The 16891-nt window shown below is 43.4% G+C and overlaps 1 protein-coding gene across 4 annotated transcripts in view; it reads right to left on the bottom strand.

Annotated features, from left to right (window-relative positions):
- The window catches only part of E2F6 (E2F transcription factor 6), a 228407-nt gene that overhangs the window by 120856 nt on the left and 90660 nt on the right, over positions 1–16891 (bottom strand). For 2 of the 4 annotated variants that reach the window (XM_085610688.1, XM_085610689.1), the window contains exon 3: positions 15442–15545. The exons of the other annotated variants lie outside the window; for them this stretch is intronic. In XM_085610688.1, the coding sequence (XP_085466814.1) occupies positions 15442–15460 (19 nt within the window). In that variant the 5' untranslated portion in view covers positions 15461–15545. The remainder of the gene's footprint in view (positions 1–15441; positions 15546–16891) is intronic. 4 annotated transcript variants of the gene reach the window in all.

Genomic DNA, 16891 nt, shown 5'->3' with positions numbered 1-16891 from the left:
GTCAGGTATAGCTTTGTTCTAGTGGCACAATGAGCCCAGGACCCACGTCTGGGCATACCTGGTGCACTTAAGATAACAATTGCACAAAAAAACTAGGGCAAAACCGGTCCTGGGTTGCTGGTGTTCCGGTTCGGGAGCACCACAAGGTCAGGGCACTGTATGACAACTTCGACGAACATGAACAAGGCACCAACCCAACACCTTCCAAAAGCAACACCACTCAGCCGACCATCCTTGTCCGAACCCCTGTCACCACAGAAGACATCACAAAGACCATGAGGCGCATACACTCCGGAGCTCCCACCGACCCCTGCCCATCGCACATCTTCCACCATGCCGCCATCGCACCAAACTACGACGGACAATCGACTGCACCCTTGAAACATGCCCATTCCCCCAACGATTGGAAACGCGCAGAAGTCAAACCCCTCCTTAAGAAGCCCTCCGCAGACCAGATGGACCTCAAGAACTACAGCCTCATCTCTCTCCTTTCCTTCGCAGCCAAAGTCACTGAGAAGATCATCAATATCCAGCTAATGAACTTCATACAAACCAATAACATTCTCGAAACATCTCAATCTGGCTTCCGCAGCAACCACAGCACCAAGACCCCCTCCTAGCAGCCATGGACGACATCCACACACTCCTCGACCAAGGCCAAACTGCAGCCCTCATTCTACTAGACCTCTCAGCAGCCTTCGATTCAGTCTCCCACTGCACACTAGCCGTCAGACTCCACGACGCCGGCATACAAGGAACTGCCCTGGACTGGATCCGTTCCTTCCTTGCTGGCCAAACTCAAAGAAGAAGACTCCCGCCCTTCCGCTCCGAACCCACAGAAATCAGATGTGGAGTACCCCAAGGATCCTCCCTCAGCCCCACGCTCTTGGCCCCCCCTCACGACCATCATCCGAAAACACCGACTCAGCAGAGTATCCTACGCCGATGACACCCAGCTCATCCTCTCCCTCACCAAGGATCCCGACATCACCAAGAACAACTTCCAGGAAGGAATGAAGGGCGTCGCATCCTGGATGAGCAGCAGCAGCCTTACGCTCAACTTGGAGAAAACGGAAGTCCTCCTCCTCGGATCCACCCCCTCCGCATGGGAGGACACCTGGTGGCCCCCCGTCGTCTGCAACCCTCCCACCCCCTCAGACCATGCCCGAAACCTCGGCATCATACTCAACTCCTCCCTCACCATGAACAGACAGTTCAAGCCTGGAGTACAGGAATTCATAATCATGCTTGCTTAATTACTTGACAATGAAAGAAGAAAGGACATAAGTGCTTTTAAAACGATAACAAGAAGGTTCAACAATAGGGGAAGGAGTGAGAGGTTCCATGGTAAGGCAAGAAGGGAAAGAGTGAGGTTTCCTAATACTTCAAAACGGAGAAAGGAAAAATTAGACTGAATACAAGTTTCCTCAAAGAACAACAATACATAAAACAAACTTGACATGTATTTATTTTATTTATTTATAAAGTTTTGTATAGCGCGAACATGACCCTTATGGGTATCTGAGCACTTTACAATTTTAGGTAAGAGGGATACAGTATTGGGAAGCAAAACATTTGTACGTTACATAATTATGCAAGAGGCGTGCAAGACTTCTGTAGGTGTCAGAACTCTTCACATAATGGTAGGGCGGATACGGCAATGGGTGAGATCAACATTCAAACATATGTATGTACAAAGCATGCTAACAGTGTTATTTCCAGGTATATAATCATGTCCAAAGTTAATCAAAGTTAATCAAGAAGACCGAATAGAGGGCAGTATGGAGTCAAGTAGTCAAGGTCTATTCAGGCGGGAAATTGAGCATTAGGATTTTTTTCACTTCCTTTCTGAAGGAGGCAGTCGAGTAGATTGTACAGATTTCCAGAGGAAGAGAGTTCCAAGTCTTTGGGGCAATGCCAGAGAAGGCTCTGTTACTCAATCTCTTTTTATGGAAAAGCTGTGGTTTCAGGAGCATTGTACTTGCCCTTCGAGATGCTCTGCAGCCCCCTGATAGTTCTAGTTTTTGAGCCAGATAGATGGGGGTCTTGAAGTGAAGGGCTTTGTGCGTCATGCAAGCAATTTTTAGGTGACTTCTGGCCTCGTATGGTAACCAGTTTAGGGATTTGAGGGCTGGGGAAATGTGTTATTTTCTTTTTGTCCCAGTAATCAGTCTAGCTGCGGCATTAAGGGAAGCAGTTAGCGGGGCCAGGCTCAGTTTGGGGAGAACAAATTGTGTGGAACTACCGTAGTATAGTCTTGGCAAAACTATAGCTTGTACCGCCAATTTGAAGTCTTTCTGTGGAAGGAATGGTATGTATGAAATGTAGGAGTACCTACAGGAATATTTGAATGGATTTGTGTAGGAATCGTTCTCTTATTTTCATTTACAGGTAAAATGTCCTTGTTTAGCATAAAATGTTTTTTTGTAATGCCAGATGATGGGTGAGGAAAGAAAATTATTCATCTGGCTAGGGCATTAGTTTTGAAGAAGTCAAGAAAAGGTTAAGTGCAGACAAGGATACAACATTTATGTATTTATAATACTTCTGTAAATGTTTCTAATAAAAATGTTTTACTTTGAAGTGGTAGCTCAATTTTCAACAAGAAAGATGGTCTGTGAGATGAGGTATACCCTAATTTTGCATAGGGATCTTTTTCCTAGAGGAGTTGGCACTTCAAGGAATACTCTAGGTCTGGAGAAAGGGAAGCAAAAAGGAAAAATCAAATTTTTGATTGACATGTACATCAGATGACAGCTTTCATTCTGATAGGATACTAAGAGTGGAGGTAACCAATAGTGTCACTCGATGGTTTCCCATTTGACAGGCGCACGAAAATGTGAACGTGGATTAAAAGAATAAATAGCTAAGGATTTTAAAGCAGCAACAGAGTGGTGAACTTTAAATGAGCATGAATGGAACACCAATGTTTAATCATACTGTAATTCTGTCAATCTTGTACGAATGATTAGTGTTCTTTATACTGCCACGTTTATTTTTTAACCAACCAGGGATGGTGTGCTTTTACGGAGGCACTATATTTAAGTTTTTTTGTGCAACTATTATGCTTGCAGAAGAAGCAGTCTGTGTAGTTGGGTTTAAGTCTCAGTGTTCTCTTAGAGTATGTTGCAGCATAGCTGCCTGTACAGTGTGCTTTGGTCTTTACATTTCATTTGTGTTGATGTCTAAGAGGGTACTCTGGGAGAGAACGTCCCAGGAACAGACTGAAAAATCATGGTGCGCAGTCATGCATGGAAATAAACAGAAAAGCTCTGTGAGGGAATGATAGTTATAGTTGGGATTAAGAAGCAGATTGGAGCTTCAGGCCAGTTTCTCCTAAAGAGGTGTTTACAAATGTAAGCTATAGGTACAGTTTCTTTAATGACCTTGGATCAAGAGTCTGAAAGGGCTCCCTTAACACTTGGACAATCCCTCATTATGACAATGTTACATGAAGTGAAAGGAACTTTAAGGGAGATTGAGAAAGGTATGGTCAAAAACGTCAAGGATAGTTTGAAAAACCTAGTAGACGTTTCGTAGTCTTTAAAAAGACTCAGACTACTTTCTGGTCATCAATCATTTTCGAGAACAAGGCCACCAAAATAGAGCAGCAACATCAGGTGCCACCGGGCCACCACAAAAATGGGGTCACATTTCAATGAAGTGAAACATACCTCTAACGATCTACACTGGGTAGTGTTAGAACATCTCAAACACATTGACAATCTAGAAAAAAGATTGCTAGAGAAAGAGCAGCGGTGGGTGTATAAATGGCACACGGACACTGAAGGATTGAATGAGGATATCCTGTGGGGGTAGCTCGTTAAATGAATCAGGAACACACCTTCTGCCAGACTTAGTAGATTGTTTGAGTATACCAATCTTCTCACAATGTAACAGAAGTAAAGGTCCAACCGCACGTGATACTCACACTAAAGTAAATCATAACGCTAATAACACATGGGTACCATTTCATCTAGAATGCCCAATTACTCAGGAAGGCCCCATCACTATTCCACTAGCAGCTGCTCTTTTGTGAACAGCAGACTGCCTATCGGAGGCATTCGGACTCCAACTGACAACTAAGAGTCTACTATTCCATACAGGATATCTTACATTATCCAGTAATCGGGCATTATTTATGAATTCCACCTAACAAGACATGAGGTTTAGTCATTACATGATGTACATATAAGCTATTCTGTGAAGAGCACAGTCCAGCTGTTAAGTCTAAGGGTCTTGCGCATCATTCTGATGTACATCATTATCCAGGAATCTGGCATTCCCCTAACACGACGTGAGGTTTAGTCATTTCATGATGTACATACAAGCAATTCTGAAAAGAGCACAGTCAAGCTGTTATGTTTAAGGGTCTTGCGCATCAATCAAATGTAGTGTTGCGCTCGCAACATACTGCACAAATCACTACTCTCATTGTACTTCGGTGTCTAAATGTACCCCCCTTGTTAGTTTTATTTTGAGCTTTTTGTCCACAATACCCAACAATTTGGTCATTCGCCTAAGATGGCCCTGCTCCATTGCCAGTCAAAGCGGCCATTTTGTGAGAGAGACAGTCTGGTTTTTTAAGTAAGCATGATTAAGCTGACCCGGGTCTATTTAATGGCCACCAGGAGACAGACGCGGTAAGATGCGGTCTCCAGGGGTGCCATCAGGCCATTGTCCGAGAGGAGTGTTTTGACGGAGAAAGTCCAGCCAGATCGGTTTGACCAGATTTCTCATTTTTCCAAGGAAATAATAAGGTTTCTATTTTCCTTCCAGGATAAGCCAAGGCACAGGGAATTCTCTAACCCGTTCCTATCTCATTTACCTTTAGGAAACTCTAATGACTATCTCTATGTCCCCATTACCATTTTAGGGTTTGACTACAAGCCCCTCTACCCCGGCAGATCATAAGGCATATTTCTGCCTAAACAAAAGTATGTGTCATTGATATGTAATACTATTATTTTGTTATATATTGTATGTCACATGGTGTCTTTTTCAAGAGTGCTTTTAAACTGCAATTTGTACATAACCACTTTTCTTCACAAAGACATTGTTTGTGATTGCTTTCTTCCACCACAGAGGATTGCACAAAATAGCTGTTAAGTACACCCACTATAGAAGAGTACATTGATCGGCTGGTAGGCTTTTTAAATTTTCCTTTTGCTTTAGATCCTACAGATACAGCATGTCAGTGTACAACCGTATGTATTAAATATCAGGTGAACACACATTAGGTGTGCACCCCATTGTTTCCTATTCACAGGATTCTTTAGGAGTGGTACGCATGGGGCTGGCCCTTGTGTGGTCCTGAAGAAGAGCTGTAGGGCAAAGCTCGAAACATGTCGACACAGTACTAGGGACACCATACTCATTACAGTTAGGTCTTTCGCTAGTACTAACCCCTGATTTTAAAACATACCGACTAGGAGCAGGAATAAAATATTATCTCACTAGCTAGGTATTTTTAACCTATTTTTCCCACTCCACATCACTGCACCACACATTTTCCAAAAACAAAGTGCTCCATTGTAGTTCGCAAGTCGCAGCACGCCTCAATCCGCAGCGGATTGAGGGGACCCCAGTGATGAAGCATGCCACCAAAGGGTAACCCTGGTGGGTGAGGAGACTCTAGAAAAGAATTTTTCTTTCTGGAAAGAGGGTTTTACACACATGTTCAGTGGAATCCCTGTTCTTTCTATGGTTAGGTTTCTAATTCCAGATGTTGTGGAACTGCACCAAAATAGAGATCCTGGGGATGCAGACATCCCTAAAGAGAGAGAACCAAGAAAAGAGGTTAATATTTATCACAGATGATGGGGATCCTAGGGATGAACTGGAGCAACCACTTTTAGTTCTGAAAGCTCCACCTCAACCCACTAAAAGTTCAGAAGGCAAGCAAGCAGATGTGGGGATGGTCCTGTTGTAGCTGGAAGAGAAACAGTCACAAACGCTGCAGTCAAGGATAAGGACATGAGCCCCACAAGCTCTAAAGTGCAAACAGTTGCAGACTGTAGCTTGGTGACCCCGAGACACCAACAGCCTATGCATGCCAATAAAAAGATCTTCCAACACTGGAAATCAAAGTCTTATTTTGGTCTTGTGGGATGTGGTTTAAATTATTTCACAATACTAAGAATGAGATTACATGATGCAATAGTGAAATTGTTATAGCAAAAGAGAGCCAGAATTTAGCTAAATTCCCTTTATCTTACGACAAGAGGCATATGGTAAAATGGTTATCGGCAGGGATCGGAGACGGTTAAGGTCTATTAATGGGATAAAGAAGTCATCCAGATTGAAGACTGTTTTTTCCTCTTCTATTTCATGTTAAAAAGAAACAAATTCAACCTGATTGCGAGGTTGCTCCTTACTGTGATACCACAGTGCAGCTTATTTTACACCCAGGGCTATTTTGAAAATAAATGCGCTAATAGTTTTCCACACTGTTGCCGATATTGTACCAAGGAGAAGTAGTCTAATATTTAATTCTGAATACCCTTTGTAAAAACAGGGACTTGCAATGTGTCACCTGGGACTCTCCACGAAAATGGTCAATGTTGAAGGCTCATTAGCAGTACCTCTAGCAGCACTGAGAAACGATTGGAAAGTGTTCCGGGTAGGTGTAAGTTCCTAGTGGTCCAAGAGCACGCATGATTAGTAATCAGACAATACAGATGAGACCATGTGTGGAAAAGTAGCATGTGCACATCCATTTTGTTGGATACCGGACGCAGCATACATTAAAAAAGAAAATTGTTTGCGAGTTTAACCGTGTGGTGTTATTCCAGAACTCACTAAAAGTGACTGATGCCACTCTTGTTGTTTCTACATTGGCTTTCGGTGCAGAAAAGGGTGATATTTAAGGCTCTGGTGCTTCACTATGTCGGAGCCCCCTACATCAGGAGTAGAATCCAGCCATATGCCCCTGTTAGGACGCTGTGATCCTCCACTCACAAGCTGTCGGTCGTGCCAAAATTTGTACACTCTCGGTTGGGCAGACGCTCATTCCAGGTGACCGCCACTAAGCTGTAGAATAGCCTGTCGCCTCCCCTGAGACAGAAACAAGTTCTCCTCAGCTTTAGAAGAAAATTAAAAACCTGGTTGTTTCAATGAGTGCAGAGTTCCCGTAGTCGCCCCCATCTGCTCTGTCAATGGGGTTAAGTCAGCGCCGGGACACTCGTAAGAGTAGCCGTGCGCTTTACAAATACCCCTGTAACATAACATAACTGCTGTCTAGATTTCTAGAGTAGGGCCATAAACGAGTGTCAGTGATTGGTTGAAAAACCTCTCTTTACAATAATGGCTACACCACAAGCGTATGAGAGACAAGATGCCATGAATTTCTTGTGAAGCCTTCATTCGGTATTGTGAGTTAGATGCGTTTCCCTTTGTCTATTCCGTGTCTGTGAATGTAGGCAAAGAGCTTGAGAGTCCAGAATGTCATTTGAGACCAGGATGGACTAAGTTAAAAACTTTAGTGTAGACGTTCTCTACCTTAAGGACTTAAGGTAAGTCCATGAAGATCCAATCGAGGGCACAGTAGATTTATTGAAAAATAAACTCTGGGTAGGGTCAAGCACTAAAACTGCATTTTTGGGACATATTTAGCCTGAATGAGTGTTAAAGTGTACTCTCTAGGTGAGTATCCCCCCCCCCCGACCACATCAACTTCTCTGATCTGTCGAAAAAGTCACTACTCATTACCACCATCACTCATTTGAATGATGTACTAACCAACTTGTGCATCAACTGATAGTAGGTGCAACTTAATGTAGGAAAGTGCCCTTTTCGACATGGTCACCCCCACTTTTTACCTGGTATTCGATGCAATTTCGACTGAAAGTGCACTGGGTTCCTGCTAACAAGGTTCCTAGTGCTAGATAGCTTTCTCTAAATGTTGCAATTGTTTCCCCAATTGGCAATACCTTTAGTACCATATGCAAGTCCCTAGTAAATGGCGCTCCTAGTAACTAGGGTCTGGGGGTACTAAAGAGGGTCCCTAAGGGCAGCAGCACGCATTGTGCCACCCTAAGGGAACCTCTCACCATACTCATTATTATTTAAATATCTTTATTTAAATTTTCATCAATTTCTTAATACAAACCAAGCAATCATAGTCCGATACTGCACTGATATACAAGGTAAGTATCACTGCGGCAGTACTTGCATAAATACAAATCCTCTCCTATGACATTCACAGTATAATGTTACCGCTTCTTCTCATCAGTTAACGTGCGTTAGTAGTTTGATATGGGTGTATAATACCCACATACATCGTCACCCCTGATTGAGGGGTAGGACATGTCTATCTTATGCATCTTCTGCTTACATCCATTAGTACAATGCGAGTATGCCTGTCAACACATCAATATATAGTGCGTGTATGGTACAATTTCTAGGAAACAATGAACAATAACACATGGATTTTAGGAGGCAAGCAGTATCGCTAATTTGCCGGATGTCTACATCTTCCAACCTGAAAATCATAACCAATAATTATAAAAGTAAATACAGCAAAACTGTGAGATATCAAGTATACAAAGCATCCAACATCTAGAATATTATGTGCCGTGTAAATGAGGTCATATTGGGGGCCGCGCATGGTTTGTTAAGCATGGGTTGTTGTCCCTAGTCTATTTGTATGGAGTCCAATGTGTCCTGTACCTGGGGTCGTGTCCATGTCGTAATATGAAGGAATGTGGAGTCATTGCCTACCCTAATAGTCCTGTCCAAGGGTGCCGTGTGTGCACGGTTTATCTGCCCCACCCGGGTAGCCTCTTCAGGCCTCTTCTCCCTCTTGCAATGCTTGGGGAGCACACATTACTTCAGCCGCCTGCGCAAGAACTTTGAACATGCCATCCCAAGCTTGTGCGATAGGAAACTTGCGCAGCCCAGCTGTTTCTTCTCTGTGAAGAATGGTGCTCTCCGCCTGTGCCCAGTTTTCTAGAGATTTTAGCCAGTGGGATGCCACTGGAGGGTCCAACCTCTCACCATACTCATGCAGTCTGTCATGGCATGCTGCATGCCTTGGTGCAGACAAAAGTGAAAACACAACAATGCACATAGCCCTGTGGGTCATGCCTGCAGACATTGCATGTCCTCTAGGTGAGTCACCCCTACAGCAGGCCTCACAGCCCTAAAGCAGGGTGCACTTTACTACACGTGTTGGCATAACTGCACATGCAGATATGCCCCTGTACTGACCAGTCTTATTAATGCCAGTATGGGTGACCAGGGAAGCCATTTTAAGGACATGTGCTGGACACTGGTAAAAATCGGTTCACCAGCTACATGACGGCTTTACTTAAATGAGGGATGTTTGGTACCAAACAACTCGTATTTTTAAACCCCCCACTGATTGCGTTGATGGATTTATTAATACATGCAGCCAGAGGGCACTTTACCTCCTGAAACCTACTGAAACCTACCAACTACTAGTGTGCTGCCTGACTGTTTCTAGCCAGCCTGCCACCATAGACTAGTTGTAGACCCCCAGGTGTGAAGGCCTTTGCTCTCAGGAGGACAGGAACAAAGGCTGCTCGGGCAGAGGGTGTTGTCATCCCCGCACACAGGACGAAGTGAGAATTAGCATTCAAAGGCAGGGGACTTCAAAGAGCCTAACGCCTTTGGTATGCAAATATGGCTTCCCTCACAGGAGAGGATGCCGACCCCTCCTGTCCAGGGCCTATTCGACACCGTGACAGGTGAAAATTAGTAGTGAGAGGCGGAGGTGGGCTACCTGAAGCGAATACAAAAATCAGAAGTCTGCTATCTTTGTGATGACAAACTTAGGAACTCTGGGACAGGGTTATGCCCACGTCCCACAGGCAGTGGTCATATAGGGGGAATAGTGACCCCAAGAGTAAGTAACCCATTGGCTGTTACCCTACATTCCCCATACGCCTATAAATCTATTATTTAGGGGAACCCCTGGCACCAGGAAATCAGATCCTGCTGACCTAAAAGTAGGAGGACTGAAGAGCCGCGAAAGGCAAGATCTGTGGAAGGAGCAACTGACTTGGCGGCAACCCTGCTGGCCTGTTGGCTGTTCGACAACTGCGGCAAAGTTGACACATCTTGTACGCTGCTGTGCCTCCAAAGCCTGGGAAGATACCCAGCGCTTCTGCCAAGACTCAGTAACTCCCGTGGAGCAGCGGAGCTGCTTCAATGCAGGTAACAAAGAAAGAACTGTGAGGGCTCCGGACCGTGTAAACCAGACACCGGTCAGCATCAGTTACCCCAAGCTAGAGTAAAAGTGGGCAAACGGTGCCAGCGCTCTCTCCCAGCCCTCCAGAGAAGACGCCCACCTTGGGTTTGCCAGGAAACTCCTCGATACCACCTGCAGCATCTTTGTGCAACAACCTCTGACCATGAGTGACTCGGCTGTGAAAAAACAGACATCAAGACACCTCTGCAAAAGTCCCCCCTGTCTCCAGTGGAAGTGGATCAAAGGTGTCCCCACGTCCCAGAGCATCGTGAGACCGGAGCCCCCTTGTTGGTTCAGACTGACTGGTTTCCCGACCAAACCTGCAGCCTCTTTCCAACCGGATCGATCCCCTCGGCACACGGAAGCCCCAGAACCTCCTGAGGTGACCTGTTAGTGTGGCCTTGGACATTGCCTGCTACTCACCTAAAGTCCAGGAGACTGGTCCCGTAAGTTACTGTGAAGTGTCCAAATGCAGTATCTGCCTTTCCCCCAATAGGTTAAGATTGGCCATGTGACGCTGATACACACCTCTACACCCGGATGCCCCAGTGTCGCCTCAGGTGCCCTGTTGGTGCTGCCTTGAACTTTGCCCCACACTTACCTTAAGTCTAGGAGATTGGTCCCGTAAGTCGCTGTAAAGTACCTGTATGGAGTGTATGTTTTTCCTCCCTAGGAAAACATTGCCACCTCTAAAAATTGCACAAAGTGTTGACTTTTGAAATCTAAAAGCTTTTCTAACTCTAAACACACTTACCTGATTTTGATTATCTTTGATGAACTTATATAAAGATAAGAGTTATTTTTATACATTGGTGTGGATCTCCTTATTGAGTAGTGTGCATCATTTGACTGTGTGTACTGCAAATGTGTAACACTCCTCTCTGATAAGCCTAAGACTGCACAACCATATTACCCCCTGAAAGAGCACCTTGGGGTTGCCAGAGCAAGCTCCTGTTCCCTTATAAGGGAATACCTGGACTCATCTTATAGTATAGCAAAAAGAGGTATACTGTGCAAAGGAGCCAGCTTCCTACGCTTCCAACCAGTGACAGTCAATCGCTAGTAAATTAATACTGGACCCAAAACCAACAATAGGGTGGGGGAGGAGGTAAAACAGTTCTATGAACAGTGGGTAGGGCTACCGCTGGAGGGACGTACATTTGCTTGTGACAGACCACTAGCCCTTTAAAGCTAAGCCATTTGCGGCCACAGCCCGTTGGCCATCCTGTCAGGAGGGTCACACCTGGTCCCTCCAACAGGTCTTTTGTTCCCCTTTCATGGGAGCCATCTAGACCTCCTGGCAGGAGGCTGTTTTGGGTAACAAATGCTGCACTGAATCAGAAACAGCTACTAGAACTTTGGGGTAAGAAAGCGGTGACTTTCTCAATTCGACTTCAGCAATAAGTCGGGTTTAAGGTAAAAATGAATTTGAAGTACTATATTTGGTGGTCCCAAATGGAAGTTAGCATTTAGAGGATGGGCTAGTGAAACCCGATGTTAGCCAATGTGACTACCAGCATGCTACAATGAAAACAACAATGGCGAGTATTCACTGTAAAGACAAGTAAAACATAGGAAAAAAGTCAGTCTTTATTATATTTGGCACCTTGTTTTATAGGCTACTAAGGCTCATCTAAGAGGTGACTTATACATTCTAAAAAGGGAAGGTTTGGGCTTGGCAATACGGGGTTATTTTGCCATGTCAAGCTAACAGTGTAAAAGCTGGCCGACTAGGCTGCAGTGGCAGACCTAGAGCCATATTTTTTCTTTGGCACAGCAGAGGTGACATAAGTGCTACAGTCCACTAGTGACATTTAACTTACAACATTTAACTAAGAACATTGCGGTGAATTCTGCTTCAAACTGTTTCAGCATTTGCTCTATAAAGTCTTCCATACTCCCCATAGCAGTTCCAGAGAGCCCTAGAATACATAAATTATTACACCAGAACTAGATCTCAAACATTTAATTTTTTGCCTTTATGACTTCCAGCACTTTTTCTATCTTTAGTAGTTTCTCATTATGGCCATTTGCACCATCCTCCACGTCAGATCCTCGTTACTCGAGGTGACCAATATGGTTGTTATGTCCATCTACCAACTCTTTCATGCAGTCATCATCAGTTGGTATGACTATTTTTGAGTCTACTTTTGCTAAGCTGTGCTTCATGATTTGTACTTTCAACTGTTGCTCTTCATTGAACATCGTTGCGTTATTGCACACTGACTAATTGGGAGGGTGCATTGTCCGCAGCAGATTCTTGCTTTAAGGATTAGCTTGGTCACCTAGACTCAAAGAGTAGCTTTGCACATTTACCATCCTTTTTACCCATGGTGATGCTTGTATGCATCTGGATATTCTCTGACGAAAACACCATAAGCTAGTAACTGCCCAGTAGCTGTAGTGGTATAGCATATCACTTACAGTTGCTCCATTGAATCAGCAGCAGCCATGGGATCACAGTAGAACGTTAAGGAGGCACCAGCAGTAGCACTTGCACTGGTCACACCAGCTAAGCATCCAGACTCTAAACTTCCTAGTGAAAACTCCAGTCCTGTTGCCCTCTCCACAGGAGGTTGCCTCACCATTCCCACTAGTCGATCATTAGGAGCGACCGGGGCCTGGGGGTAGACGAGCACACTAAAGTTCAACCAGATATTTGGTTATCACAAGAGCAGAGGTTCACCATCATGTAGCTGGGACTGGGTGGGGTGTAGTGGGAATGGGGAAACAGTCTCTTCTCCCTTCCCTCATTCAACATCCACCACCATAGCCCTGTGTCGGTTCAGTAGGTCGCATGCAGTCACGCATTCTACGATGACAAACGGAGAGTCCAAGGGAGCGGAAGGCAAAACCATACAGCTCTCCGTTTTGAGTACCCACGCAGACAGCTAGAATCAGGAATGTCACCTCAGCGGTAGACCCTGGGATGTCCACCACTCCGTTTCAGACCCGCTCTATAACAGACTGGGTCTTAACATCTATGGACTCCGATCTGTTGGTCCCACTGGGCTGCGCATTCTTACCTACATTATCCGCCGGCCTTTTCAACGTATACTACTTCCAGCAGCGCAGTCTCCGAACTCAGGCTAGTTCTCTTCTCGCCAGTCTCTCTTCGACACACAGCGGTGCAGCATCATTATCACCACCACCACCTCTTGGCCCGATCTGGCTAATAAAATTCCTGGTATCCATATGGCTAGTGTGTTCCAGGGTTTATCTGGCCAACAATGCAGTTAGCAGTAGCTGTAGATTGGCACTATAATGGAGAATCTCTGTAAGATGTGTTCTCTGACTTGCAGAGCCTCAGGCTTGTGCAGCCATCTTGTGACCAGGCTCCCTATCTCAAATACCACAAACTGAAAGCCCACCTGGAAACCTTAGCCATTTACAAACAAAATACTAGTCAGTTGCATTAAAAGCTCCACATTTTTTTTAAATTAATTCTAATTTATTTATTTATACTTTACACAAAGAACTTACTCTCCTGGGGAGATATAATTTGCTTATTATGGGAAAAGCACCGGTTTCATCCAATTCTCTCTGTGCTAGCCACTTTTGCACCTAAATGTGAAACAACGCTCCTGATTATCCAAACCAACTGTTTTGGCACCTTAATGCTGATAAGCTTCCGCCCTCCAGTCGAGAGGTCATTTTATGAGATGTTTGTGGTAGCTAAACCTCTAACTTTTATCCCACAATAAAGATATCCACGCCAAATGTGCATTTCTTTTTTAAAAATATTTTTATTGGCATTTTGCAAATAACACAACATGGTATTATAGATCAAGTTAACATGTGTACATGTATCCCGTTTCTTTACAGTACTTTTCAGTGCGTCATAGTCAATGCAATAAGTATGGTATTTAGTAACTATCCCTGGATGACAAAAGGGAATCCGAACTTTGTACATATCATTTTGTTGACGACATCAATCACTTGTCTGCAGCTGTAATTCTGTTCGAGGGGGTTCACAGATATGGCCACGGAAAGAATTCCACCTGCCCCATATTCAAGTCCATTTTTTGAAACATCCTCTATGGATGTACACCGACTTTTCAACCACCACTGTACCATCCATGTCACAACACAATTGAGAAAGGGCAGGGGCCTGTCGGGATCCCCAGCGTTGCGCTAGGTTTCGCTTCACCACCATTATACTGAGTGTCACCCATTCTTGGGTCATGCGGTTGAGGTCTGTGGGTTCCCAAATGTTGAGGAAGAATCTCTTTGGTTCTGAAGGAACCGTGACTTCTGTAACTTGCGAGATTGTACACATAACCGCCCTCCAATATCTCACTATCTTTGGACAATGGCAGATCGTATGTAAGAATGTGCCTGCTTCCCCGCATTGAAGGAGGCAGAGTGGCGTGTCACATCGCCCAATCTTATGTAGGAGCGTGCAATATGTACGATGTAAAATTTTCAAGTGTACTAATTTGAATTTGGAGGATATTGCCACCTCCTTGGGGGACGCGAGCGCCTCCTGCCCCAAATGTGCATTTTTTTAAAAAGTAATGTTATAAACAATTTTAAACCCACTGTGGGTCGCACCACTCTATCCAGTCTACAAAAGCAGTAATTGTAAAAATGTCCATCCAGTACTGTGTATTGTTTCAAATGAATTTGTCTTTATTCTTCTTTAAATTTTCACAATTCTTAGGCAGCCAACAAGTTTCGTTCTTTTACAAACAACTTTGTCAGGGCTGTAAAAGTCATTTAAAAAATACATATATAATACTATTGTTACAACTCAATTAACACATTATATTGCAAAAAACACATTATCCAATAAGACAGAAGATGCTTCCAAGAAGCACTTTGCATTACATATAATACTTAAAATATTGGCAAACCGTGTCAAATGATTTTACAAACTACCCAAATTGCTAATATTGGGTTGGTAATAACATTTATTATATTCAATGCATAAAGGCAAGTCAAATTGAGTTCCTACTATGGCATTACATACTCCAAATTTCCGACACCTGTTGATTTTAGGGGCCTATTTTGATCTTTATTTAGTGTCCTAAGCTTTTAAGTGTAATTCTGGACTATAAGCTCTAATTTAGTTGCGTATTGTATAGCTAACTTCCAAAATTCATGACAGACCCTCTAGAAATAGTCAGACTATAGATGTCTCCAAACGTACTCAAGTATTAACCATTTGGCCTTTGCATTAGCCCCACTTAATCAATTTATTATACCTAGAAGTAAAATGTACCTACCATTATTTCTTAACGGCATTTGTTTTGTAACATATGGAGTATTAACATCCGATTTTAAGGTGTCAAGCTTGTTCTGACTTCAAAGTTCTTCTCTTTTGCTTTACCTACCAGGGAAATATTAATAATGCTATCATGAACTAACTTGTGACACACTAACAAAAATTATTTACTATATTATTCTTTAAAGACATTTTCCTTACATAAGTCAAAGCTTAGCTGGTCCCATTGTGCTCTCACCGTAATCCTATTGAAGGCTACCGTGCCTGTAATAAAGTAAAGCTTAATATGTAACTCGCTGCATTGTATCGTCATTCATATGGTATATTCTAAGCAGTTTCATATTTCTCCCCAGAGCCACTACATTATTGTCAGCCAGGCGTCATTTGTTTAGATCCCACAAGGTTTTCCCCACTGAAAACTAATCGTCGAAAACAAAAAATAATTAAATTAATTAATTGGCGACTGTTTTCATTTGTACATTTTTGTCCTGATAGCACATTTACGAAGGCAATCTATTGCTACGTCCAATACACCATTCTGGCCATAGATATAGATAGCTTGTGGGTTCTCTAAAAACATGAAATATCTAGACCCAACAACCGAGCTGCAGCTCATAGTGATTTTTCAATTAATTTGGGAATATATAATGAATGACAAATGGGCATGAACAAAATTTATGAATTTCTGAAATGTGCAGAAGACACGGAGTTTAGGAACAGTGGTCGTTTGTGGATGTCTGAATTTGGGGTTTCCCATACGACCATGTGAGCCAGGAAACATTTTGCAAATTGTCATCTTTCTTGCACACTAGCTTACACTTGCAAGCTAAAAATGCGGAGAAAGTCAACAGGTAATAAAAAATGTTCTACTATTCTGTGTCCATGTTTCCCGATAAAAACAGTACCACACTTGAGTGGCTGGGCCTAGAGGCAAAGACGGAAAGCAATGCAAAACGCAATATGAAAACACTGCATTTCACCAAGCAAAATCAAAAAATGTGTTTTTTCTACAGTGGGAAGCTGTGGATTTGGGGATAGGGCTCAGCTGCCACCCAGGTAAACCTACCTACCCACCAAACCCAGCCATTTCTAAAAATTAGACACCCAAGAAAGTCTCACATGTATGGACTCCTAACTTTCTTTACTCACAGTATCTAACATATGCAAAAACACATATTTTCATAACATTTCTGAGAGAAAGTTCCAGAAACTGTGGATATCCACATATTTCTTACCACTAAGAGTTCCGAAACTTGTACTAATAAAACAGTATCCCAGTTGTGTGGGTGAGGCCAGCGCCCATGACAGTAAAGTCCCCAAAAAGCAATTTGGACTGATCAAATTCTTACACTTAAAACCAACCCTTTTTTTTTATGTAGTAAGCTGTGATTTTTGGACCTGTGCTTAGCCGCCACCCAGGGAAACCTACCGATCCCAGACAAATATGAAAA

Source organism: Triturus cristatus, chromosome 6 (assembly GCF_964204655.1).
Source record: "Triturus cristatus chromosome 6, aTriCri1.1, whole genome shotgun sequence".
Classification (NCBI taxonomy): Eukaryota; Metazoa; Chordata; class Amphibia; order Caudata; family Salamandridae; genus Triturus; species Triturus cristatus.
Note: the sequence above shows the minus strand (reverse complement) of the source record. Positions and strands in the feature narration are given on the sequence as shown.